The sequence below is a fragment of the Puntigrus tetrazona genome, chromosome 5 (genome assembly GCF_018831695.1).
Source record: "Puntigrus tetrazona isolate hp1 chromosome 5, ASM1883169v1, whole genome shotgun sequence".
In the NCBI taxonomy this organism is placed as follows: domain Eukaryota; kingdom Metazoa; phylum Chordata; class Actinopteri; order Cypriniformes; family Cyprinidae; genus Puntigrus; species Puntigrus tetrazona.
In genome coordinates, this window is record NC_056703.1 from 29,979,500 (window position 1) to 30,005,969 (window position 26,470).

General features: G+C 40.2%; 2 protein-coding genes across 2 annotated transcripts; one reads left to right on the forward strand and one right to left on the reverse strand.

Moving 5' to 3' along the window:
* Window positions 1-1,195: 1,195 nt before the first annotated feature.
* Window positions 1,196-14,908, forward strand: tek (TEK tyrosine kinase, endothelial). Its single transcript, XM_043238631.1, has 23 exons — window positions 1,196-1,360; window positions 3,803-4,105; window positions 4,200-4,310; window positions 4,991-5,146; window positions 5,608-5,739; window positions 6,378-6,515; window positions 6,688-6,810; window positions 6,900-7,045; window positions 7,137-7,281; window positions 7,458-7,616; window positions 8,654-8,788; window positions 8,857-9,132; window positions 9,654-9,956; window positions 10,242-10,402; window positions 10,909-11,119; window positions 11,209-11,319; window positions 11,411-11,601; window positions 13,386-13,499; window positions 13,572-13,642; window positions 14,015-14,055; window positions 14,141-14,237; window positions 14,313-14,412; window positions 14,491-14,908. The coding sequence occupies exons 1-23, from the start codon at window positions 1,309-1,311 to the stop codon at window positions 14,563-14,565; spliced, it is 3,351 nt and encodes a 1,116-aa protein (XP_043094566.1). The 5' UTR covers window positions 1,196-1,308; the 3' UTR covers window positions 14,566-14,908.
* Window positions 14,909-17,936: 3,028 nt separating this feature from the next.
* Window positions 17,937-26,470, reverse strand: LOC122344968 (MOB kinase activator 3B). Its single transcript, XM_043238649.1, has 4 exons — window positions 26,395-26,470; window positions 23,218-23,700; window positions 18,844-19,046; window positions 17,937-18,446 (listed from the first exon to the last, which is right to left on the reverse strand). Exons 2-4 carry the CDS (start codon window positions 23,633-23,635, stop codon window positions 18,417-18,419), a joined length of 651 nt encoding a protein of 216 aa, XP_043094584.1. The 5' UTR covers window positions 23,636-23,700; window positions 26,395-26,470; the 3' UTR covers window positions 17,937-18,416.

Below are 26,470 nucleotides of genomic sequence, written 5' to 3' on the forward strand. Positions count from 1 at the left end.
GTGAAATTTATTTTTCAGTACTTTTAACTTTTCTGGCATGTTTTAACAATATTGTGATAATACTGAAAACTATGATAATTTTGGGTACTATAATCATGATAAAAAAAATTTATACCATTGAATCCCTAATGTGAATGTGATTTAGTTTAGTCTTTTGGATATATAAGTGATTAATTTGTTGGGCGTTGCGTTGATCAGCAAGAGCGAAGCATTTCTGGCCATGTAGAGCCTGGCTCTGAGCCCGTTCTGGGTGTGTGGACAGAGAGAGAGAGGAAGTCCACCCTGCTTCAGTAACTGACCTCACAGATCCCGAAGAATCCTCCTTTATCATTTCCTCTGTGCTTCAGGTTGTCTTCTAGTTTCTTTTCACTTTACAGACGCTGCTCACCATTAAACACTGATTAGATAGATGTGTGTGGTCTGCATAATTAAAACTTAAAGAGTAATGAGCTTTAGCTGTGGCACATTCTCACACACACACACACACACACACACACACACACACAATCTACACAGAGGAAGAAGAACTAAGCTCTGTCTAAACATTCGTTCCTTAAGCTGTTCCTGCCTACAGTCAAAGGGCTGTGAAAATATTTTTCCTACCACATGTGGGTAAGAGGCCAGAGCTGAAATAGTTCTATCATTGTTTTAGCTTGTGAATAAAACAAACTCTTGACTTTGTAATGATTATTTTTGTGGATGAATGGTGCTTTTATGACTAAAGTAACATTTGAGTGCCAGACACTTGCTAAATGCTTGCTTGATTCTTGTGAGGAACCACAAAAAACTCAAGTCAAAATCATTACAGGAACTGTTCCATAAAAGAACTGGCTTCTCAAAGATCTTAGAACAAACCATCTACAAATAAGAACAATGTGTCAGTGAAAGCTGAATTTCAGCATTCATTAATGCTCTCAACAGTTTGACTAGGAAGTTTGGATAGTCATGATCAAAATCACTGAAAAAGCATCTGATTAAAAGGTTTGATTGATTCTCTCAGGAAGGCTGCTGCTGAATATCTCTCTCGTCTTTAAGTGGGAGCCTCCCTTCAGGAGCCGCAATTAATGTCATGCGATTGTTTGAGCTGCGGCCTTTCCCATCCTCACAGCACAGAGAGAGGAAACAGGAAAAAGGAACTTCAACTCCCTGTTTCTGGACGGCAGACAAGAGGGTGGAGGAAAAGAAAGGGAGAGTTCATTTGTGTTCAAATCGAGGGATGTGTGCGGACTGCTTTTTCTGACCCACAGTCAGAAGATCTTCTTTGTGGATGTAGACGAAGCGGCCGGCATCGACTGCTCCACGAGGACCATGAGGCACCTGTCCTGCATCACGCTGTGTCTGATTGGCTGCTTGCTCACAGGTAACCCAGGCTATGTTTTCACTCGAGTGTCTCACAGGCTGTGAGATACTCGAGGCGTCTGTGTTGTTTTTATATTTATGGATAATTATGGAGGTGATACTTTGTTTTTAAAATGATCTTCTTTTAAAGAGAAATTATTACACTTTGATTAAATTTCTCATATGTAATTTCGGTAAGTTAGATGGTTCAACATGAGTGCTCTTAACCCCAAAAACGTGTGTGTGATTGTTCCCTACATTATGGGCTCCAGATTTCCCTACAGGGATAGAAATACCAGTAAATGTTGACCTTGTGGGAAAATATGAACCCATAAAACTTGGAAACCTGTGTGTGTGTAAGACAGAGAGAGAGTTTCTGTATAAGAACCCAGAGCCTTGTCATAACACTACAAAAGTGCACAGTGGACAGTATAATGATTTAGTACTCTGCTGGCTCCTCAATAAATGAACAAGAATCATGCAAGTTTAAATCTGTAATCCTCTTAAAGCAGGAGCTTGAGTTTCATTCTTCCTCCCCTCATCTCTTAACAGATCCACACCCACTTCATTCTGCCAACTCTGACAAAAATATTCCCATCACCAGCAAGCAGAACATACTAAAAACTGTGTTTGAATGAGCCTGACCTGACACAAGGCATTTATGAGGAACACACAGATTTATGCCGATTCTTTCTACTGCTGATGGAGAATATGATCTGATCAATAACATGTAGAGCTGCATACCTTCAATGATTTATCTTTAAATATGACAGCGATGAAGTGGGACTGTACAAGAGGCCTTTCAAGGCATATTTCAAACTTTACTCGTGCACACACTATCAAACTCCTTCTCATTCATTACTATACTATCTCTTACAAACAGGACTGGATTGATCTCTTTTGGAAACATAGGCAAAACAAATTTGTGGGCCCCCCTTCCCTATTAATATAACAGGCCAAATATAACCAATCAAGCAAACAAAAATATTTCTTAATCAGTGGAAACCATTACATTGCTTTCTATCACGTTAAGCACTTGCATTCAGTCAATAAAAATGGAATCACAATCACACATAAATTGTTCAGATACGACATTTCACATCCCAAACCTTTTGTTGAAATTCCTAAAACATAATTTCACAGCTACTAGCAGAGACTTAAGCAAGTGAAATGCAGGCTAATACTGTTGAAAGAGAGAGATTAAGTGCTTGTATGAATGTTTGGGTTCTTCTCTCAGCAGTTTAACTTGCTTCTGAGAAATGTCACGTAGCTTGCAAAACTATTTGATAAATTCATGTCGCAGCACTGAAAACATGTTTCTGTCTATGTCTCTGTCTCCATGGAAATAGTTTGTAATTTTTACTCTGTAGATATCCCATAGTATAAAAAAAATATGATATATCACTTCATTGTGTTTGTCCCAAATAAATATTTGACTGAATGGCCCATTCATAAAGAGGGTCATTTTGCATCTTTCCTTTGTCTAACACACCCATTTTAGGTCTTGTAGTCTCTACTAATTAGCTGATTACATGAATCAGGTGTGCTTGATTAAGAGAGAACGTGGTTGAGAACCACTGCCTTAATACCACAATTCAGCTCTTCTGTGCCTTGCAAAGATGCACTGATGACTTATTGTTCCTGATTGTATCTCATTATTTTTATGTAATTTATTGCTTGATTAAAAGTTTTGACAAAAGTTTATCAATCAAAATTTTGCCACAAAAGATGAACCACACACACACACACACACACACACACACACACACACACACACAATAACAGATGCAGGGGAAGGATTTCAAAACCCTTCTCAAGCAGAAATCACACACACAATTATTAATAGTCAGCAGTGAATACAGTGGCCCTTGCTTACTGTATGCCTGTAAAGTGTTAAACTGTAGGTTCAATGATGACTATGGAAGGAGTGAAATGAGTTTTATATTTCACTGATGTAAGGCCAAAAAATCCAACTGATGTAAGATAACAGTTTTATTGCTGAAAAAACTTGTCTGACTCTTCATTGTTTCAAATAAATGATATACAACATATACATTTACTGCACAATCATAGCGTGGCATGTTTAAACACACACATTTAGACATTTCTGAGTTGCACTTTTATATTTCCAATAGTTTTATGCCAGTATTTCAGTTTTGGTCCATTCAGTGTTTATGTAAAGCGTTTCAGTCCTGGAGTGATTAGTGTGTGTCTCATAATGTGCAAACCACATCACCTCGTTTCAATACCATAATTGATATGTTGTCAGAATTGCATAAGTTGTGTTACTTCCTGTTAAAGAACACATTTAGACAATACTTTGGATGGAAAGAACTGTTACACGTGTAGCAGATGTCCTGCTGATGCTAAACCAGAAGAGGTCACCGAGGAGGTTCAGGAGTGGTTCTGCTGGAATGGCTCTTTGATTCACTAAATAATGATGATTTCCGTCATGTTTCTGCAGGCAGAGCTCTTGACCTCTCAGACGTGACTCTGATCAATCCGGACCCGGTGGTGTCCTCGCTGACCTCTCCGTCTCTGCTGTGTGTGAGCAGCGACTGGACCGTTCCTGGCACCGGCTCGTTGAGTTTGGGCCACGAGTATCCGGATCAGGAGGCTCATATCCTGAGTGCCGAACCGGACAGAAGCCACCACTCCGCCGCTAAAGTCACCTGGATGTCCCGCAATCACACCTTCGGAGCTTTTTACTGCCAGGTCAAAAACTCTAACAGGAGTAAAATCTACACATACAAGATGCTCCACGAAGGTAATGACTCTGACAGCCTTTGAAGGGAACGACTTGTTTGAATAGTCTATGCACATCTAACCAGATGAGGTTTAATGGTTTCCTTTTGCTTCAGCTGCTTTCCTCCCTGAATCTCTTACAATCACTGTTAACGAAGGCGAAGATGTTAACATCTCATACTCGAGAAAGACATATTCACCAGAGGACACAGTCATCGATAAAAATGGTGGGAACTCAATCAAACATTTCATAAACCACATAAACATACAACTACGCCTTGTTTTATCGTAGTCTCTACATAGGCACTATAAAGATTTTTTTTTTAACTTTTATTATTAACAGGGCTGCCAACTCTCATGCATTCATTGTGAGACTCACACAGTTGACACAGTTCTCACGCTTTCACGCCACACATGTATTTTGTCACGGAGAAAAATGTCCCTGCCAAATTCAGTATTTATTTTCTGCTGTGTTTGTTGTTAGGGTGATTAAAAAAACAACAACTACAGACAGTGCTGGTCAATATCAGAATGATTTATATAGCCAATCAAGTCAAAGAAGGGCGGGGCTTTACTGTTTCAGCGCCACACATTTAATTCTGTGCCAGACCAGAACCGTTTGACCCGAACCGCACCAGTGTTAAATCTAACCTTTTACAAAACAAAAATTATAATAATAATAATAATAATAATAATAATAATAATAATAATTATCTCACTCATTATCTCAAGATAAAATAAAATGATGGCACCCTGTATTAAATATTTGTTTCTATTTATCTTGGCTTATATTTTTAAACAGCATTTGCACATGTTCAGTATTTACCACATAATCCTTGTTTTTCTGGCAAAAAATACAAATAAGAATTTCAGTAACATTATTTTTAGTTGTTGTTTTGTTTTTCAGGAAATTTTGTACACTCATCACCCCAAGGGGATATTATGGATGTAGTTAACTACACAATAATCAACGCAAAAGCCCAAAGCCATGCAGGAATATATGCAATCCGTTACATTTCAGGAGCTCCGTTCAGCTCAGCAATAACCCGACTGATCGTCAGGAGTAAGTCTCTTAGCAAACACAGTCACTCTCGTTAAAGTGTCCGGTAATGTGTAAAATCTATACTCCTAAGAGTTAAATCACAAATGTCATGATCATAAAAATGAATTAACTCACTATAAATATTTCATTGCTAATGAACACTCAATTAGTGATTCATTTGTCTGGATCTACAGAAATATTTGGCTGCTTTAAACTGTTTTCAGGATGTGCATCTCTCACTGTATCTTGACTGTGTTCAATAAATGTCTTTGTTGATTTGTTGAATAAACAGTGAATTATTTCACTGACTTGGACGCAATGATTCTTTGTGAAGAGATTATTCAAGATTTTTATTTATGTAGCGCTTTTAACAACACAGGTTGTATCAAAGCACTGATATATATGATCAGATATATTTATATATATGTACTGATTATATATGAGCTCCTGTTGAGTAACGGTCAGTTGTTATGTTGGTAAAGGTTGTAAGGCTGGTTTATGGGGATCGGATTGTACGAAATCGTGTCTGTCCTGCACTAATGGAGGAGTGTGTGATGATGTGACGGGAGAATGCATCTGCCCTCCGGGGTTTAAAGGGCCCACCTGTGAAACAGGTAATGATCTTTGCTGAAATACTCAGCTCACATTTATTACAGGGGTCATTTTTAGCTTTAATATTCATGATTGGTTTATGAATCAGACCCTATTTTGTTGTGTTGTGTGTGTGTAGTGTGTGTTATCTGATGTGTGTGTGTTGTGTGTGTGTTATCTGATGTGTGTTGTGTGTGTAGTGTGTGGTGAGGGCCGCTTCGGTCGGGACTGTAAGGAGCGCTGTGTGTGTGTTATCTGATGTGTGTGTGTGTTGTGTGTAGTGTGTGATATCTCATGTGTGTGTGTGTGTGTGTGTGTAGTGTGTGTTATCTGATGTGTGTTGTGTGTGTAGTGTGTGGTGAGGGCCGCTTCAGTCGGGACTGTAAGGAGCGCTGTGTGTGTGTTATCTGATGTGTGTGTGTGTGTGTGTGTGGTGAGGGTGTGATATCTGATGTGTGTGTGTGTGTGTGTGTTATCTGATGTGTGTGTGTGTAGTGTGTGTTGTGTGTGTAGTGTGTGGTGAGGGCCGCTTCGGTCGGGACTGTAAGGAGCGCTGTGTGTGTGTTATCTGATGTGTGTGTGTGTTGTGTGTAGTGTGTGATATCTGATGTGTGTGTGTGTGTAGTGTGTGTTATCTGATGTGTGTGTGTTGTGTGTGTAGTGTGTGGCGAGGGCCGCTTCGGTCGGGACTGTAAGGAGCGCTGTGTGGACGGAGTCTGTCGTTCTCTGCTCTTCTGTCTCCGAGAGCCTTTCGGCTGTTCCTGTGCTTCTGGATGGAGAGGTTTTAACTGCAGCGAGGGTGAGAGGAAACTTAATTTAATAGTCCTTGTTTTACTGTGTCTAAATGCTAGTAATAGTTGTACTGTAGTTTCACTGAAGGTGTTTTGAATTGTGTGCAGTGAATTTAAACACTTTGCAAATATTTAGTTAAAATATTACTTAATCTTTTCATTTGTATTTTGTGATTCCAGTCTGTCCAGCCGGTTTTTACGGTGCCGACTGTAAACAGAAGTGTGAGTGTGATCTGGGCAAATGCAATCGCTTCAGAGGATGTGTGTGTGAAGGCAGGCACGGAGCTCGCTGTGAGACCCCAGGTCAAAATCACTGATTCTAAAGAAATGGTCCTGTGTTTCTGGGAGATCTCTGGGCTCAATCCTTGTCTGCTTGTGATTTTTTTCAAAAGACATGAGACCTGTTATCGTCAGCAGTCTGAGAGACATCGAGCTCAACTCGGGCGTCCCATACGTAGTCAACTGCTCTGTGTCAGGTCAGCCCGCTCCTTTACACGGGGAAATAACCCTGGTCAAACCAGACAAAACCACTGTCTATGTAAGTCTCATCTCAGTAACACAACTACACTGCCCTGAGGTCTTTAGCCGCTGCATTGTTCATCAAACACCTCTTCTTTCATTTTTCTCAGGCAGTGGACACACAGACAGAAAATGATCAAACAACGTCCATATTCAGGGTGGAGAAGATCACTAAGTCAGCCGCTGGACGCTGGTCGTGTCAAGTGAAAACCAAAAACTATCAGGAAGAGAAAGAATTCATTGTGAATGTCAAAGGTGAGGTTCTTCAAAGGTCCTGTGTCCCATTTTCCTCATGTTGGTGTTACTATTGCTCTGTGTGGCTTAGATCCTGGATGATTAAACAAACTGAAATCTGTGTTTCTCTAAAAGCATCTCTGTGTAAAAACTGCTCTGACAATGAAAACCCAAATTAGTTTCTGCTCTGGTTTCAGTTCCTCCACAGCCCCAGTATCCTCCGCTCCTGAACAACAGCGGCCCAGATCACCTGCTGCTGCTGCTCAATAAAGAGCCCTACACCGGAGACGGGCCTATCACCTCCGCCAGGGTCCTCTATAAACAGACCAGCTCATCTCAATGGACAAGCGTTGAGGGTAACAGTGCTTGTGTGTTTGTGGTTTGCTGCTGCATATGACAGCTGGAGCATTTCACATCCAAGGTTACAGGTCACTGTGTTGCTCTTGGCATACTGTCCAGTGTAATAAAATCTCCCATTGTGCAAAAGATTACAAAAAGATGATGAGCTGAACATATTTCTGATTGATGTCAAATACAGAATATATTATGGATAGTTGGAAGAATGTGGGTGAAGTTATTGCTCCGGAAGAGCTTTTCATTTCACAGAGGAGGAAAGCACATGACTGCTTCCAGAATCACTGACCTCATCTCATGCTTGTTTTGTTTAAAAGGATAAAACTATGTACTGCAAATCAGGTAAAGATTTATACAAATATGCCAGGGTTCAAATCGTTTGAGATTTTTCATGAATCTTAATATAACTGTCAATAGGAATTTTTATGAATGTATATTTGAGGGAAGTGACTGTCTCTAAAAAAGGTTTAGATTTTCTTTCCATTTTTTGCTTCTGTATAATATCGTTGTAGTATTTATAAGCCACTAGAAAGCAAGCCTGCAACCATTAGCTGAAAAAAGTGATGGCTAAAGCTAATTGCTAACCAGCACAAGTACAAGCCACAAATATTTCAATTGTCTCAGAAAAAAATAAACCAAAGGTATTTCTTTAAAAAAAATCTAATTTTTGGCAATTTTTAATCCATATTAAGCACCCATGGCAATATTTCAATTATTAAACAGTGCCATAAAACATTGTAAAAACTATCTAAAATCTAATTATTATGGTAATATTAAAAGACCAAATTCAGTATTCACCATATTAATAATGCATATCCAAGGAAACACTGTATTGCTGCTGTTCATAAGCACCACATGCTGGCAGAAAGTGAACTTACGTTTTATTCAGCTTGTATGAATCGTGTTGTGAAACGTATCACATCATGAGTAAATCTTTACAACTCTAGTTGTTTCACTAAATGTAGGGGACTGAAAAAACTGTGAAACTACTTTTGTACGTTTACGTAGATATAGACATATTTCTCCATGTGTTCCACAGTGAGTGGATCTCTGGTGAGGTTGGACAACCTTTCTCCCATGACCCAATACACCACACAGGTGCAGCTGAGTCGCCACGGCCCTGGAGGAACCGGTCAGCTTGGCCCCGAAGCCACTTTCTCCACACAGATGCTCGGTAAGATCTCAAACACAGTGTCATGTTCATCACTCTGCGGGATGATAAGATGACTTTGTTTGTCTCAGAATTCCCCATGGGTATGAAGCTGAGCCCCGTTAGTCAGACCGCACTGCTCCTGTCGTGGGACACATCTCCTGCCAAGAAGGACTGGAGTTACGAGGTCATGTGTCAGCAGGTCGGAGCCTCAGAAACCAAGAGGTCAATCCAGCTCACGTCAAACTCCTCCACCCACCATCTGAACCAGCTGAAACCCAGACACAAATACCAGTGCCAAGTGAGGACGTGCAGCATCTCCGAGGGACAGGCCTGTCCCACCATCAGCGCCTGGACACTGAGTGACCGTAAGGATACATTTGTGCCTCTCACTTTTTTAAACTTGCAGCTGTACGTGACCTTGGAGCACAAAAGCAGTCATAAGTAGCACAGATATATTTGTAGCAATAGCTTCACCTGTTAAACAGTTCATTATGAAAATCATCTATTTTTCATTTTGACGTAAAAATCATGTTCCATGAAGATATTTTGTACATTTCCAATATTCAAAATAATGAGAGTTAAAACCTAACAATCCTAACAAGCTCTACATTTCAATTATAAATCTCAATTTCTCACAAAAAAGTGTTCTGGGTTTCCGGGGTCACATGTGTATTCCTGTTGTTACTGGCATGTCATTCACACAAACTATACAGCACTGATTGCTGAGCACTGAACACAGTTTCATAGCAAATTATGTTGATAATGCCAAAATTAATCAAACTGTTTTGCTTCATATTATAAAGTGCTTCATATGAGTGTACTGTATGTATGCCGATGAGCTGTATATACCAGTGGAGTTAATGATTTGTTATGCTGCAATCATTAGAGTTTCCTCCTCCTCCTGCCAACATCTCCACCTGTAACATCAGCGAGTCCTCGGCCGTCATCACCTGGTCAGTGTCTGAGGGTCACTCCATCTCCAAAGCCGTGATCCGCTACCAGCAGACGGACTACAGTTTTCAGGTGGAGATCAGAGTTCAGACTGACCAGACCAACATGCACTTCCAGCTCGCGGGTCTGATGACCAATACCACCTACAAGCTGGAGCTCTGCAGCGTCAACAACATAGGAGAGAGTATTGAGAAACCACAGATAAGCCTCAAGACGCTGATGATGCAAGAGAACTCACGTGAGTCTCTGGGAGAGCAATTACTGACAGAAGCAGTGAGACACACTGAGAGAGTGACACTGCCCTCTACAGGATGAGATATGGACCATACGTAGAGAGACAAGCCATATATATCTTGAAAGAAGAAAGGGAAAAAAGTTAAATCTTTATTAACATTTAACTTTAACAAACATTTAATAAGTGACATTATTTAATACTTCACATGTAAAGATCATTTTCATGAAAAAAAAAAAAAATTCAACATTTTAAAATGCTATTAATGATTCTAAATTTTTCCTCTTTCAGAGCTGCATGGGTTCCAGACTCACAGTAACATGCTGTTCTATGCAATCCTGGGCTCCGCTGGCATGACGTGCATCACTATCCTTCTGGTCTTCTGCATCGTTTTGCAGCTCAAGAGAGCCACTTTCCAAAGACGCATGGTGCAGGCCTTCCACAACATAGAGGTGAGACGCAGACCCAAATTCAGCATTCTCACAGACCGTATGCTTTAATTTACAGATCCATTACAGTAAAACTCAGCTGAATTCAGTCACAGCTTTAACTCTAAAGCAGGCTAAGGAATCGTCTCACCAAGAATGATAACTATAAATATGATTATATTAGCGTCCACACACATCTGCTGCTTCAAATGCTTGTTACAGGATTGCAGGATTGATTCTGATTTGGTGTCAGTGTTCGTATGGTTTATCAGCTGGTAAAAAAAAAACATTTCCAAAGTCATTCCAACCATGTAATTTTTCTGTGCCTTCATTGTTAGAGTTCAGGCTAGAACCACACCTGTATCGTTATCTTTATAGATAACGACCTTGTTGTAAACAGGTTTTGAATGTCCTCCACAGAGCAGTGTTTAGCTCACTTCAGTTTTGATGCTGAAGTCTTTCATTAGCTGCTTCAGATGTGTTGGAGCTTAATTATCATCGTTAAACATCTATCTCTACTGTGATCACAGAGAGAGGAGCCTGTGGTCCAGTTTAGCTCTGTGCCACTACACGTGCCCAAAAAAGTTCCCAGTTCCAGCCAGTCTGTGGTCTATCCCACCCTGGAGTGGAGTGACATTAAGTTCCAGGATGTGATCGGAGAGGGAAACTTTGGGCAGGTGCTGAAAGCTCGCATTAAGAAAGACGGCCTGAGGATGGACGCGGCCATCAAGAGAATGAAAGGTGAGAGGAATTCAATGGACACAGTCAAAATGTGTGTTAGCATTCACACAATTTCACTCACAATGTCTTGTTTTCTGTCTGAACCATAGAATACGCCTCTAAGGATGACCACAGAGACTTTGCCGGGGAACTCGAGGTCTTGTGTAAACTGGGTCATCATCCGAACATCATTAACCTTCTGGGAGCGTGTGAACACAGAGGTGTGCGCTTCATATCCCACCGATGCCTGCTGATCTTCTCCGGTGCATCATGATTGTGTTTGAGAACTCACACTGTCTGCTTCTACCGCAGGATACCTGTATTTGGCCATTGAATATGCTCCTCATGGAAATCTGCTGGACTTTCTGCGTAAGAGCCGCGTTTTAGAGACGGACCCTGCCTTTGCCATCGCTAACAGCACTGCGTCCACGCTCTCGTCGCAGCAGTTACTGCACTTTGCTGCAGATGTGGCGCGTGGCATGGACTACCTGAGCCAGAAACAGGTGAGCGAGGAAAACACTGACCACCAGCACAGTAATTGTGCTCAAATTTACATATAAACAATATTAACTGTATTTAGTAATGAGAATATATAATATACCTGTCACCGTCACTGTCGTGGGTCGCTATGATCAAATATGTGCACAGGTTGGTTGGAAGTGTGTGTGGGGCTCAGAATTGACTGCTGATTGTTCTGGTTTTATCTCTGAAAAGTGAGGTGAAATCATTTGTTATAGAAGTGGTGGGAGGTGGTAGAGGAGAGGACAGAGGAGAGAACTGAATGTTCTGAAGAGATTACGCTTGTCTGAAACGTGTGTAAAATAAATCAAGTTGGTTACCTGATTTGTGTGTGCTTGAAGTGGTAAGGTGTGAATGAAATCAGTAGCATGTACATGTATCACATGTAAAGCCCTGGTCACTGAAAGAGAAAGCTAAAGCTGTGTACGTGGCAAGCAGTGCAAGTGACAAAATTAGGAGAGACCATTATTCACCATGATTGTAAAATGATTCCATCTTACCACATTTTCAGAGAGAGAAAAGGAAACCAACAGATATTCCAAAAGAAAAACAAATCTACTTGGAGCTATAAACGCAAACCCCTCAGCAGCACACCTGGCAGTCGGGAGAGATCGGGTCCATGAGCTGGGAAGTAGTAGTTATTACTACTACTATTTATAAATTAAATTATAGTACACAAAAAAAGATGTATATAATACAAATATATATATAATAAAAATAGACAGAGAAACAATTAATACATTAAAATAAATTAAAATGAATTTAATCTGGTCAGAGGAGGACTGGCCCCTAACTGAGCCTGCTTTCTCCATTTCTGTTTTTTTCCCTCCATTCCGTCACAGAAGTTCTGGTTCCTTGTTGCCGTCGCCTCTGGCTTGCTCAGATACGGACACTTAATTTCTAGTGATTATTGTCTATCTCATTGCACAGATACTATTTAATCTAAACTGAGCTGGAAAAAGACATCTCTTAAGACATGCCTTTAATTAAAAAAGTCTTGTCATTATACACATTGTATTCTTCAGTTTGATACTGTCAAGTGCTTCGACATAATCCATATTTTTAAAAGCACTGTATAAATAAAGCTGACCTGACTACTTTTTTTTTTAATTATTTAATTTAGAGAGAGTCGGACCTGTAACCTGAAGGTTGAGGGTCTGAGTCCCAGGTCCAGGGTTTGTAGATAGGGGGAATGAATGTCCAGCGCTCTCTCCACTCATAATACTAAGACTGAGGAGAGACCCTTGAGCAAGGCACCGAACCCCCACCGCTCTGGGTGTGTGTTTGGTGTGTGTTCACTTCTCAATATTATGTGTGTGCACTTGGATGTGTTAAATGCAGAGCACAAATTCCAAGTATACGGCACCAAATCTGGCCACATGTCACGTTATTTCCTTTTCCTTTGACCTCCTCTTCATCTCATAACCTGTAGGACCTCCTTTTCCTCACAAAACAGTGGCAATGCATTCATTTGACAAGGCCACTTTCCTCCAATCATCCACGGCCAAACCTCTACGAGACTTTAAATAATGGTGGTGATGTTGTTGATGGCGTGCATCTAGCATGGTCACTGGTCTGTTATCTTCTCACAGAATGGAATCTTTTATAATATGTTGTCATAGAATATAGAGACAGTGAGGCTTGCTGGTTCAAGATTTGCATCACTGCACAATTAATGAACTCCAGATAAAGGCTGTAAAAACATTTCTGAACAACACTCACAGAAACACTGACTAGATACTTCTCCATGAATATAATTTTTTTGCAGTTTATCCACAGAGATCTTGCAGCCAGAAACATCCTGGTTGGAGAAAACTTTGTGGCAAAGATTGCTGATTTTGGCCTGTCCCGAGGTCAGGAGGTATACGTGAAGAAGACCATGGTAATGATCTGAAGACCGCTGATCTTGTCATGCATTAATGAATATGTGATTTTAACATGTGTTTCTCCACAGGGACGTCTGCCAGTGAGATGGATGGCCATCGAATCTCTCAACTACAGCGTTTATACCTCCAACAGTGACGTGTAAGTATGTGTGTGTGCGTGTGTGTGTGTGTATATATATATATGTGTGTGTGTGTTTGTTTGTTTGTTCGTTCCTCACAAAGTCAAAAAATGTTTTACTATCCTTGTGGGGACATTTGGTGGGTCCTCACACGGCAAATAAATGATTAAAAATGCTAAATGAAGTTTATCTTAAAATGTAAAAGAACTAAAAAGTCTCTTTGATGGGTAAGTTTAGGGGTAAGGTTGGTGTAGGGCGATAAAAAATATTGTTAGGTCAGCATAAAAAAATTAGATCAAAGTCCTTACAAATATAACAAAACAAATGTGTGTGTGTGTGTGAGAGAGAGCGAGTGTTTGGTGTTTTGTGCTAACTGCTCTCTCTCTGCTCAGGTGGTCATATGGAGTCTTGCTCTGGGAGGTGGTCAACTTAGGTGTGTGTCTCGACATCAATGCAGGCAGAGTTGAAAGTCTGTTTTCTTACTGACGTGATGTGGTTTGCTGGCTTTTAATGGGCAGGTGGAACGCCGTATTGTGGCATGACGTGCGCAGAGCTGTACGAGAAACTCCCACAGGGCTATCGGCTGGAGAAGCCACTCAACTGTGATGATGAGGTGTAAGTCTCAGACGTTTGTTTCAATCAGCGAAGGAAAGAGTGGAGATGAGTCTGCTTCTCTCTCTCTCTCTGCAGGTATAAGCTGATGAAACAGTGCTGGAAGGAGAAACCTTACGAGAGACCTTCATTCGCTCAGATCTTGATGTCCCTCAATCGTATGCTGGAAGAGAGAAAGGTATGAGATCCAGAGATGGAGCATTATTTGTCTTTCAAAGTTATTTTGCTGTAAACGTTGTCCTCTCGTTCTCTCCAGACGTACGTCAACACAACACTCTATGAGAAGTTCACGTACGCCGGTATTGACTGTTCTGCAGAGGAAGCCGGCTGACCCTTCGCTGTTAACAATCTCAGAGCACTTAACGAACAGTTCATTAGATCCTCTGAACAGGATTCAGTTTTACACACATTGTGTTTCATTAAATGACTACCAAATCATATTTCTGTTATGTTGTGGTGTATATTGATGTGTGAGATGAGAAATGCAGATACTGACAGATGTGCAACATTTACAGATTTTATTGTTTTTAATAAAAAGCCTGTCATTTGATACTGTGAGCCAGCTTTTTTTATGTGCATATTGTTTTATGCAAAATAGAATCCTGTAGGTTTGAAACCCAAAAAACTTCTGGAAAAGTCTAGTTTTGTGACCAAATAAAACAATTTATAGTTTTTTTCTTAGCACTCATGAAACGAACTCTACCCTTGCAGGACTGGACAGAGTATGTGATCATGTGTACAGGATACAGGAATTGGTTGAAAAGCTTTCAAAAATGTTTTTCTTTGCAGTTTTTTTCAGTTGTTAACAAGCATTGTTCAATACTGAAGTCACCTTTTCAGAACTGTTCACACACAGCGATACAGAAGTGTGTGTGGATCAAACGGTGAATCATTTTCACTGCTTTCAGACAAAGTGCATGCAATGACTACATTTTTCAAAATTCATACTCTACAACCAGAAAAACAGCTTTCAGATGAAATATGTCTAATTTATGTCTTCCTTTTTCATTATGTTTTGATAAATGGATGTCTTTGGAATGATTTTGTTTGGAAACATGGATCCGGGACACATCGATAGGGAAAGAGTGTCCGAGAGAGAGGAACATCACAGGACTGAACATCCATCATATATTCCATCTATTTTCCCCAGCGCTTGTCCTCTTTGGAGTGATGAAGCTGCAGACAGAACAATCCTCTGGACAGATGACCAGTCCGTCACACACATTCATATTCACTTCACTTCTGTCCTGTATGTCTCTGGATTGTGAGAGAAACCAACATCAAAACACAGAGAACATACAAACCTCTTTATACTACCATGATGTTTGTTATTATCATTATTCTTCAGTTTTTTTCTTATTTTTTATTTAGTTTTTTTTCACATATGAAATAGGATGGAAATGCTGCTTTTCTCATTCATTCTTTGTGCTGAGAATGTTTTTTTTATCCAAAAATTAAAGAACTCATTCAAACTCCAAAGTGAATAGATTATGTAAAGATCCCTGTTTTTAGTGTTTTTTAAATCAGTGTGTTACGAACAAAATGTATGTTTTCTGAATGAGAATTGTTCCCAGTGTTATGCTAAAACAATGCTAAATGAGGATAACTTCATTCTGAAAAAAAACACCAGGAATTAAATGCATTAAAACATGAAACTTCCTTTAATCTTCATCTCTAGGTGACAATTGATTTCAAGCTGAATTCTACGATCCAATAACAACAAGCACAAGAGACTATCAGTTTCGGTAAAGGATCTAAAAAAAAAAAAAAAAACAATTTGACTTTTTCTGATTTCATTACCCTAAAAAGAATAACAACAGAATTTATTTTCTTCATGTCACAGCTAATTAATATTTTTGCTTATTTTTGTCCCCTTAAACCTTTTCCAACGTCTTTCATAGATGTTTTATAATAACACCTAATGATTACTAGCTCTTTTCAATATGCTAGAGAGTTGACACTTGCCTTGTAAACATTCAGTACATGGTTTTCTCTGTCCCTCATTTGACCTGTAAGTTCTGTCAGTCTGCAGCTCTGATTTAATTTACTCCACATGAAGGTCCTAACAGGCTCAGACCGGTCGTTCCTCGCGGCTCTCCTCGGCCATCTCCGTCTGAGCCATGATCACGCACACCTCGTAGACGCGGAAGGCAGCAAAGGCGGTGGCCAGCAGGCATCCGGAGCCCAGAATGTACCACCAGTTGAAGAGGCCGAAGGAGATTCCTTTGACGATGCAGTAAAGGCCGAAACACACCAGTGCCACGGCGGAGAAGAGCTGCACACACAGAGGCGGCCCGGACGAGGACGACTTCTCTCCCATGATGAAGATCACGCTCTAGCACACAGACCCCAGAGAGACAGAAAAACAACCTGACCGAGAGAATCGGAGTGAGCCTGTGCCATGATGAAGGATGTGGAGCATAAACGTGTTCATCTGGAGCTCTAGAGCAGCACTGAGAAGCAGAGACACGACGACTCTTATATCAGCCTTGGCTCACAAATCTGAGATTAAAGAAAACAGAAACACCCGTCAAAGCACTCCAGACCTGCATCTAATCCGGCGCGGAATTAAGAACCTCCAGACTTACAGGTATCATGTAATCAAGGTAAGTGCCAATGATAAAGAGCTTACAGGCTGTTTCAGATCGGCTAGAGGTACACTGCAGAAAAACTAACCAGATTTCAATACAAGGATATGTAGAAGTATTACTAAGAGTGTTCATATTTTGGAAAAAACCCTTATAATCAAATATTTCTGCTATATGTTCATATAAATGATACAGTTAAATACAACCAAAATATTTTATTGCATTATTATTAATTTGTTTAAACAGGACACTCAAGTTTCAAACAAAAAAGATGAAGGGAACTCATGATGTGAAGTCTTCCTTTCTCTTTGGGGTGTGTTACAAGATGTTAGTGCATAGATAAGAGTCTCAAAACTCAAGAGATATTCTTTATAAAAAGTTATTACTTGTCCACACCCACCTAACATGCCTCGTTTAATGACACCCCCACCTTTCTACATCACAGAGTGATTTTATTTAATGAAGAAGGCGGAGCTATTATTCTGTCTGTAGTGTTGCTGGAGAAGCTGTGCTTTGTCGTGAAAGTAAAACTACTTTGTGTTTCCAAAAGAGAACAGGACTAGAAATCAGTGTTACGTTGTGTTTATAACACTGTTCCAGAACAGTTGAACAGAAATATTAGAGTGTTTTCAGCACATTTAAGGAGAACTGATTCCTGAATCTATGCTGACTTAGAATCAGTCTCTTTATAGTCTCTGTTCAAACTCTACAAGAATAGTCTAAAGCTTTAACTTAGTTAATCACTTAAGGATAATCAGTAATTATGTCACTGGATGCAACAAATGCCTTGTTTATAATGTGTTTTATTATTTTGGTGTCATAGCGCTGGGACACAGCATCACGTTATGACTCCATAAGACGCTTGAGATATTTGACTAATCATGACGCACTGGATAGCTGGCCAATCAGAGTTTACCTCACTGTTTTAGAACGATGAGCTTTGTACAAATCGATCCTTTTCAGGAAGGCGGGGCTTAGAGAAACAGTATGTGTGTACACTATGTGAAAAATATTGTGTTTTTTGAAAATTTAACCACAGGAACACATTGCATTACACCAAATACACAAAATTATGTCATATACACAGATACCCCTTTAAAAAACTGAACTCGACACCAATTAAACCATTTAATTTTAGTGGTTTAGTAACAGGATGCAAACTAGAAATTGGAACAGAATCAGTGCAGATACTGTGAGAGGATTTCTTTTCACTTCAACTGTCCTCCGCTGAAGACGAGCAAAATTCTGTGGCTGAACTGAGCATCAGATGTGTAAGACAGCGAGATGTTTCTTCAAATGATCCAGTGACTGAAACTCACTTCAGTGCAACATGAAGATGAATGAAAGCAGCTCATCCAAACCTCACAGAGCTGAATGTTAAAATGTAGGTGTCCACTTCTTAGTGTAGATTTGAGCGAATGTCTGAACGAAACGCCAGTGATTTGTCCTCAGAGTGTCCGGTCAGCGTCTCACCACTAGACGGCGCAGAGATGATGTCACAGGCTCCCCAGTGATGACCTCATCTCCACGGCAACGACCAGCTCATGGATTAAAACTCCAGAGTAAAGCCTCTCAGGTGTGTGCTTGGAAACACTCACAAACACATTCTAGAGGTCATTTCTTTCTGAAATACCCAGAAAGAGAGAAAAGCATTAGAGCAATATCACACACACTCACAGCACAGACACTGCAGGGTTAATGATTCGTTGTGCCATCACTGATTACAAATCTAGAACTTTCTCTCGTCTGATGAACACAAGAAAACTTGAATCTGTGTCTGGTCTACCACAAAACATCTTTCACTTCAGAAGACCTGGAATAGACTGCTTTTCTGTTTTTAACTCCTGCTCTCTTTCTCTCTTTCGCTTTGCTTCACAGAAGAAAGAAAGTCATGGGCTTCAGAATGAAATCAAAGCAATCCGCATCAAGAACGTGATGAGAAAGCAATGTCAGTTAATTTTCCAAATGAAGAGAGTTTTAGAAGAAAGTCAAATGATCCTTTATTGTATTTTAGTTCTCACCAGCGGCTCCAGCTCTTTGCGCTCGATCAGGTTGAGTTCGGTGGAGAAGTAGTAGAAGTGTTTGTAGCAGGTGTTGACGTGCGCTTCGGCTCCCATCAGCAGGATCCGGTCGAAGTGATGGATGTAGACGTGTACAAACACACGGAAAAGACGACACACGATCTTCTTACAGATCTGGATGAAGTTCTTCGGGAAGGGAATTCCTGAAAGACCAAAACACAGAGAGAAAGAATGAATGTAGAAAACAAACAGGAAGTGGCAGAGTGGCACCTTTACTCTGCATACTACCTGTCAGTGTAAACTTGTGAAATCTCTTAACCAGAGGACTAGTTAACCAGTTACAAGAACATTACAGGAATTAAACACAAATATCATCTAACCTTCACTATTCTGCTCCACAGCAGTCTCATTAACAGGGACAACAACCATGTATGGTGGACGGACACACACAGAGTCTCTCACACACGTGTTGTGTTTCCATATTTTATGAGGACTCTTCATAGGTGTAATGTTTCTATACTGTACAGACTGTATGTGCTATTGTTCTACTCCTAAATCTACCCCTTACAGGAAACTAAATATTTTGAAAATCTAAAAATGTCAGTAATCCTGTATGTTTTATAAGCTTGTTTCATCATGAGGACCTAAAAAATGTCCCCACAAAGTCAAAATATACTGCTATTCCTACCCTTGTGGAATAGCAGTATCCACACACACACACATTTTATATACTTTATTTGATTCCACATTACAAGGTAAATTCATTAGGAATCAAATCTTCTGAAAGTTCCAACACGTTTTTAAACAATAAGCACACTGCCTTGAGTTTACCATTTCAAGGGTACACACACACACACACACACACACACACACTCTCTCTCACACACACACTCACACACACACACACACAGAGACTTAGTCTCTCTCTCTCACACACACACGTTAGTTTGTGTGATATTCTAACACATATGAATGTAGTGAACACAGTGAGTTTATAATATATAATGATCTGTTTCCCAATAATTAGCTAGAACAGAAACGGAAAAAGCCCTTGGTGTGTGATGTGTGTGAGTTCACGGTCACTCTGTTTATGATGGACGAGAGTCTGAATGGAGAACAGCAGGAATAAATCTTGTAAGCTTTAAGTACAAACAAATCACAAAGTAGTTATTCTAAAACAAAATAATGCTTGTGTTTTTGTGGAAAGACTGAACTAGTGGCTGTTGTGTAAGTGTACATGAGTGTGTGTGTTTGTGACACTGAATTAGTGCCTTTGTTTCCTAACAAAAGCTCATTATGTTCTGCTCATGGCCGAATGAAACGCTCCTTGTTTTCAAACTGTTGAGCAGCATTCAGATCACAGATCAGCGTCTCTCATTCAGACACACTCTCCTCTGGATCTGTTCAGCGCTCTGAAGAACAGGGAAAGCCATGATTCTGTCATTTTACTCAATAACCACAGATAACATGTTTCAAGTCATATACTCCTCAGTCCAAAAACAAAAGAGCTGTAAATGATGCACTGAACATGCTGCTAGTTAGGTTAAAGCTGCTGTACAGTAAGAGCATCACATCGCTCACTGTTCTGTGATGTCTACAGCTGTGTGTGATTCAATTATTCAAAGCATGATGATATCTTCATAAAGCCTCGTCAGCGCAGGATAAGCTGAGCTGCTGACCGGTCATGTGACCGGTCGGGAGGGTGGGTCAGTTACTGTAGGTCATCTACCCTCTTAATCTGCTCATAATACAGCCTGAAAAACAAACTGCTGTGAACACAGCAATTCTTGAATGTGGTTTATACACACACATACACGTATATTATAAACTCAATTTATGATGGGGTCCCTATTAAACATAACAATCTGGGTTTAGGGTCAAAAACTTCAGGTCAGGATTCTATGTTCATGTTTGTGTCCTGTGTCCCTTAAGTAAATTTATTTAACAGTAATATTAAAAGATCAAATTCAGTAATCACCATATTAATGATGCATTTTGTACATAGGCAAACAGATCAGGACTTCTTTTTGGCCTCCAGGAGGGCATTCCTATAAAGATGTGACGTCACGTGAAAACTATCAATAGAAAAGCAAACGACCCCCAGAAACTGTCACAGGATGTCAAATGCACTGGATCTTCCTCTTCCTTCCTCCAAACTGAGAGACTCTTCCTGACACTTCTCTGTAGAAGGATGTATTACCTCCATCAAACCACTGAGAACCAGCACTGGCCCATGTGGGATCTGGCCATACATCCGTAAAGGACTACTCACACCACAAAACATTTTAATCTGTGCCACATATATTCCAGCATCAGTGTCCCAGAGCTACAGTGCAGAGAGGAAGCAGAAAACTACAAGCAGCCAAACTTTCTGGACACGGTCTAAGATCACACTACAGTAGGGTTCAGTAAAACAGTCAAAGAGGAAAACACAAACTGGACAAAAATTACACATCCAAAAATAATAAGAAGAAATTGTTTGATCAAGACTTTCAAAGCAATGAGCAAGTGATTCATGGAAGAACGGAGAATCACCAAAAAAAACAACTAACTGCTGGAACTAAACAGAAAACTAACACATTATAGCAGGTCTAAGCATCACATCATTAGTGAGATTTGACACTGAAGTGAACAGAGATAGTGTCTACACTGTCTGTAGAGAAGAAACGGTCTGGTCCGTTTACAGCACATTCACCAGCACTCTCAGCTATTATTAACAGGATTTACTTTATTTGTATCTTTATCTTCATTTAAAATTGTGGATTTTACTTTCAATTATACACTGTATTCTTTTTCTCTTTTATTTATAAATGGGAACGGTCTTGATTTGAATTGATTTTTCAGTCTGCCTGTCTCTGTATAATTGGTATAGCACTATGAATGCACAAATATTTGTCCTGTCATTAAAATGCATTAAAAGTGTGTTGTGAGAGGATCTCGAAGCAGAGCAGGAGTGAAGGGTGCTGTGTTTCAGTGTCTGTGGATCACGACAGGTCCGGTTACGGCGAGAGCTGATGTGTCTGCAGGGCATCTAATGGCCTTCAATTATTGAGAGCATGTCTTTTGTGTTCTTGTGAAGGAGATCTGATGTTTCTGTGTGTATATGGGGTTACAGGGTTACAGACAGCAGTGTTTTCCCGAGGAATGAGGCTACTTTAACGCTCTCTCCGGGGAATGTTTGTCTTGAAGCGACACCAATAATAACCAATAATGATTTTTACCTGGAGTACCCCATAAAAAGCGACTGGTTACTTTTGAGTAACAATTGTGTGGGTTTTGCTGTGAAAACCTGGCAACCCCGACAGACAGGGTCACTGCCTCCCAAGAAAAGCAATGGAAATGAATGAGTGATTACACAGTTAACAACCATATCTGGTCACATACAAATCAAGGATCTGTGAGGTGTTTAGTATCATGATGTGTTGAGTGTTTAGAGAGGATTGGGCAAATAATGGTCCAAAAAGATGATGAACTGAACTTAACAAATCTGTCACCATGCAGAAAACTCAAAGATAATCAGTTTCTTTGAATCGATAGTAATTCAGACGCACTGTCCAGCAAAATCCAGATGTGCTGCATGCAGAAGAGATCAGGCGGTTCTTACAGCAGATGTTTCACTAATGGCTTTGTTAAACCTTGCAAATATGAAGTTTATTATTACAAACGCAACTCTATGAAAATCTTAATGAAAGCTGACTAACAAGCAGATACACCGAGCTCCTGCAGCACTGTTTGAATGAACTACATGCAACTCGTGAGTGTATTAAAAAATATATCAGTCTGCATCATTGGTCATTTTGCCAATTCAGTCATCACACGGAAACCAGCAACAGCCATCTTTTCTCTTAATCAGAGACATGAGATGCAGTGCTAAACGGTCTCTCGCTGTCGGTGCTTGTAATAATTGTACTCTTTCTCAGACACTTTTTAAAGCTTTACACAGCCGACATGTTTGCTGCATAAGTGCGTCTTTCTTTGATCACATCACTTCATTGTTCTGCATAATTTACTCAGTGTTTTTGGTTGTTTGGCCAAACATCGAAAGAGCTTTTTTTTTATATATATATTGATACTGAATAAATAATCTTTGCAAGTATGATTTGCTAGGACAGGACAATATTTGGCTGAGATTCAATTATTTAAAAATCTGGAATAATCTGTAAAAATCTAAATATTCCTTTAAGTCTAAATCTAAATCACCTTTAACATTGTCCAAAGTTCTTAGTTATGTATATCCTCAATATCCTAATGATTTTTGTCTTAAAGAAAAACTGATCATTTTGACCCATACGATCTTGCTGTCTATTTCTACAAATGAAGCTGCGCTGCTGAGGACTTCTGTAGTACGTGAGTGATGTGGATGGAAGCTCTCACCGATGCTGGTGGGGAAGATGTTCTCGTTGTTGATCTGCATCTCTATCCAGTCCATCAGCAGGTTCATGTACTGCGGCGCCGGCAGCGGCGTGGGCTTCTTGTACTTGTGCTCGTCCTGCCATCGGTACTCGAACCGTGGGCCGCCGGACATCACCGGGCAGCTCTTCTCTGTGCAGAACTCGCACACAGTCCCGTAGATGAGGTTGATGCGGTTGAAGAAGTCCACCACGTGCACGGCCACCCAGTCGTTGAGATCCTCGCCCGGCGGGAGCTTGACCGCGGCCCTCAGGTCCAGCCCCGAGCTCAGAGACGCCTGCGCTCGTTTGTGCAGCTCGAAGCGCTGCGTGCCCGGCTCGAAGCGCCGCTTGGGCCGGAACGTCTTGTCTTTGTTGAACACCTGTTTGAGGGCGGTGGACATGACGGCTCGGGGATGAGACGTGTGTCAGTCAGAAGAGCTGGTCCTCCTCGTTATGACATGCTCTCCTGAAACACAAACGAGTCGCCGGCGGTCAGAGCCAGCTCTAACACTCACGGTTAGTCAAATATCATGGCTATTTTCACCTGAGATTCAGGGCCAGATTACATGCGATAAATATGACTTAAGAAAGATGGCAGCATGATAATACTTCTATTAATAAAATCTATTGACTAAAATCTAGTGATCTTTGTTGCATTATTAGCCATTAGTAAACATTAATGTTTTCCCCCCAAATCTGAATCTGGAGCGTCACTGAGATCACCATATCTCTGGGAATGAATGATACAGGGGCTTGAAAAACCCTCCAAAAAACTAATTATTAGGAACCAGAATCTAAAGTTATATTGTTAATTCCTCTTTAGTTATAATGCAAACTTGAAAAAATAACAATTTATGGCACTCAGGTAGGTTCCCTGGAACTGAACCGTACAGGGTTTTAAAAATTAAGATGCCAAAAAGTACATTTGCTATATCCATATCTAAATTTCTTAAACTCCTTGAGTTACTGTCATGCAAACTTTGGAAAAAAAAAACTTCTAAAGTGATCTTTCTCCACAGAATGACCCTATATAATCCTGCAGATCAGGCATAAATTATGGGTGTCATTGAATGACTCGGTTGCATCTGTTTTGCTCGAGGCCAATACTTCAGTAATGACATCATCCTGAAAAGCTTCTCCAGCACACATGCTGGTCGACAGATTGAACGCCCATCTAAAATGAGATCCACACCAGAAGACAAAGCTGGATGTCGTAAGGTGTGATGTCAAGAGTTCAAAGTATTTGCCTTTCAAATACAGCTCAAGGTTGTGCTGAAGTTGACATCTCTGTTGCACAAATAAAACCTCATGTGGTTTTAATCCTAAACACACTCCACATCGCACCCATGTCCGGACCAGGGCTGTTTGGATTACTGTATTTATTTCTGATAGGGACACAATCCCACACTTGAGCTAACCCTAACGCTAGGGATGTGACGATATCAAGAAATCTCACAAAACCATCTGTAAGATGTCAGTTTTACATACATTCTAAACCATTTACATCTTAAAGTACTAGTTCATTCAAAATTAACTCACCCTGAAGCTATGCTAGGTGTATATGACTTTCTTCTTTCAGATGAACCCAGTCAGAGGTTTTAAAAAATCTATCCTGACTCTTCCAAGCTTGGTAATGATGGTGGATGGTGGCCATTGTTTTGAACCTCCATAAATGTTATATATCCGTCGTAAAACTAACCTGCATCTCTATGTCTCTGAAGCTCTTCTTAGTTGACTTCTGACTCCATGTTTGACATACGACAGAAGCTGCATTCACTCTTATAGTCTTAAAACTTTTTTTTTCTTGTTTACTTTTCATTTATAAAACCACGTTTAGTATTGCCCTTTCCTCATTTGTCTATAGACATATTACAGATGAGCAAACACTCTAAAAAAATATGTCTTGCAGACGTCAAATAGATGTCTCTGTGATGTAGACGTGCTATCAAGGAGATGGGCTATTTTCTGATCCTGGAGACACAGAATGAGGAGGAAAACCATATGAGCACTGAAGACCAGCACAGCTTTACAGAAGAGAAAGGCTGATGCTGGGTTTTGCTGTTTTCTACACATTACCAGCGAGGCAGCCTGTTTTCCTGCCAGTCAATGTTTAACTCTCATTATGTGCCCTAGTTTTCACACAGGACAGATAACTAACTACACATTCTTGTGATCTGAGTCACTGCGGGGAAAAAAATCATCACTGAATGCTCAATTAGAGCTAGTTCATTTTAATTGCTGTGCATAAAAAATATCTGCGAAACACCAGCAATATTGAATCTGTCCTATAGTAATGCTTTCGCAAACACTTTCATTCAATGCAATCAAGGTGTGCTTTATCAGTATTAGACGTCTGATCAGGTTCATAATTACCCAGATCCCTTCCTGATGAAAGAACCGATCAACAGGATCAAGGAAAGGAAAGATAGCATAATACTATATGAAAAAGGTGTTCTATAATAGTCAATACTTGATTTGTAGGAGGAGAAGAACAGAAAGGTCTGATAGTGATTCATGAAGAGGCTTGTGTAGGCAGTAAAAGAAGATACCTACATTATCCCACACGTGTCAAAACACGCCGTGATACTCTTAACATCAGACCTGTTTCTGTGTCTTGACTTGAACAAAAACATTACAGTAGAAGTGTTTCATTTCTAACTGCTCTTTCTGAGTAGTTGACAACCAGAGATCTTTCTTTGAGTGGTGACCCATCAGTTGAGAAGAGCTGGTCTTTCTATCGAGACCAGGACCAGAACAAACCTAACTGTGTTCTCACTGCAATATAAGAATCCAGCAGGGTTTAGTTCTAGTTATGATTTAACACACTAAACCAAAGAAACAAAACCCAGCTGACTAAAGCAAACCTCTCTCGTGTCTTTAACTAATAAATGAAGTTCTTCCATCGTAAAGACTTGTTACAGGAGTCATATTTACAAAACAATGCATCGTTACTATAAATAAACGTTTTAGATCTTATAGAGAACACATTCAACACACTTGACGGTAACTCTGGTATTGTGTAATCCAGATCCCACTAACCTAACACTAACCTAACCCTAAGCTAAAAACAACGTGAGTCTGACACGGAATGAAACATCAGATACTGTATCATCACACGAGAAGTTTGTGAAAATCTGAGAAAAGGTTGAGTAACACTTACCGAGCTGCTACTCCTAATGTGTGTATATGTGTGTGAGTGTGTGTGTGTGTGTGTGTGTGAGAGAGAGAGAGAGAGA

What these genes read in the sequence shown, in the direction of transcription:
- tek (XM_043238631.1), top strand. Translation starts at nt 1,309, where the DNA reads ATGAGGCACCTGTCCTGCATCACGCTGTGTCTGATTGGCTGCTTGCTC. An exon ending in TTTCTCCACACAGATGCTCG is followed by an intron (nt 8,789 to 8,856) that starts GTAAGATCTCAA and finishes TGTTTGTCTCAG; the next exon opens with AATTCCCCATGGGTATGAAG. An exon ending in AGGCCTTCCACAACATAGAG is followed by an intron (nt 10,403 to 10,908) that starts GTGAGACGCAGA and finishes CTGTGATCACAG; the next exon opens with AGAGAGGAGCCTGTGGTCCA.
- LOC122344968 (XM_043238649.1), bottom strand. Translation starts at nt 23,635, where the DNA reads ATGTCCACCGCCCTCAAACAGGTGTTCAACAAAGACAAGACGTTCCGG. An exon ending in CATCTTCCCCACCAGCATCG is followed by an intron (nt 19,047 to 23,217) that starts GTGAGAGCTTCC and finishes TTGGTCTTTCAG; the next exon opens with GAATTCCCTTCCCGAAGAAC. An exon ending in GCAAAGAGCTGGAGCCGCTG is followed by an intron (nt 18,447 to 18,843) that starts GTGAGAACTAAA and finishes TGGGTATTTCAG; the next exon opens with AAAGAAATGACCTCTAGAAT.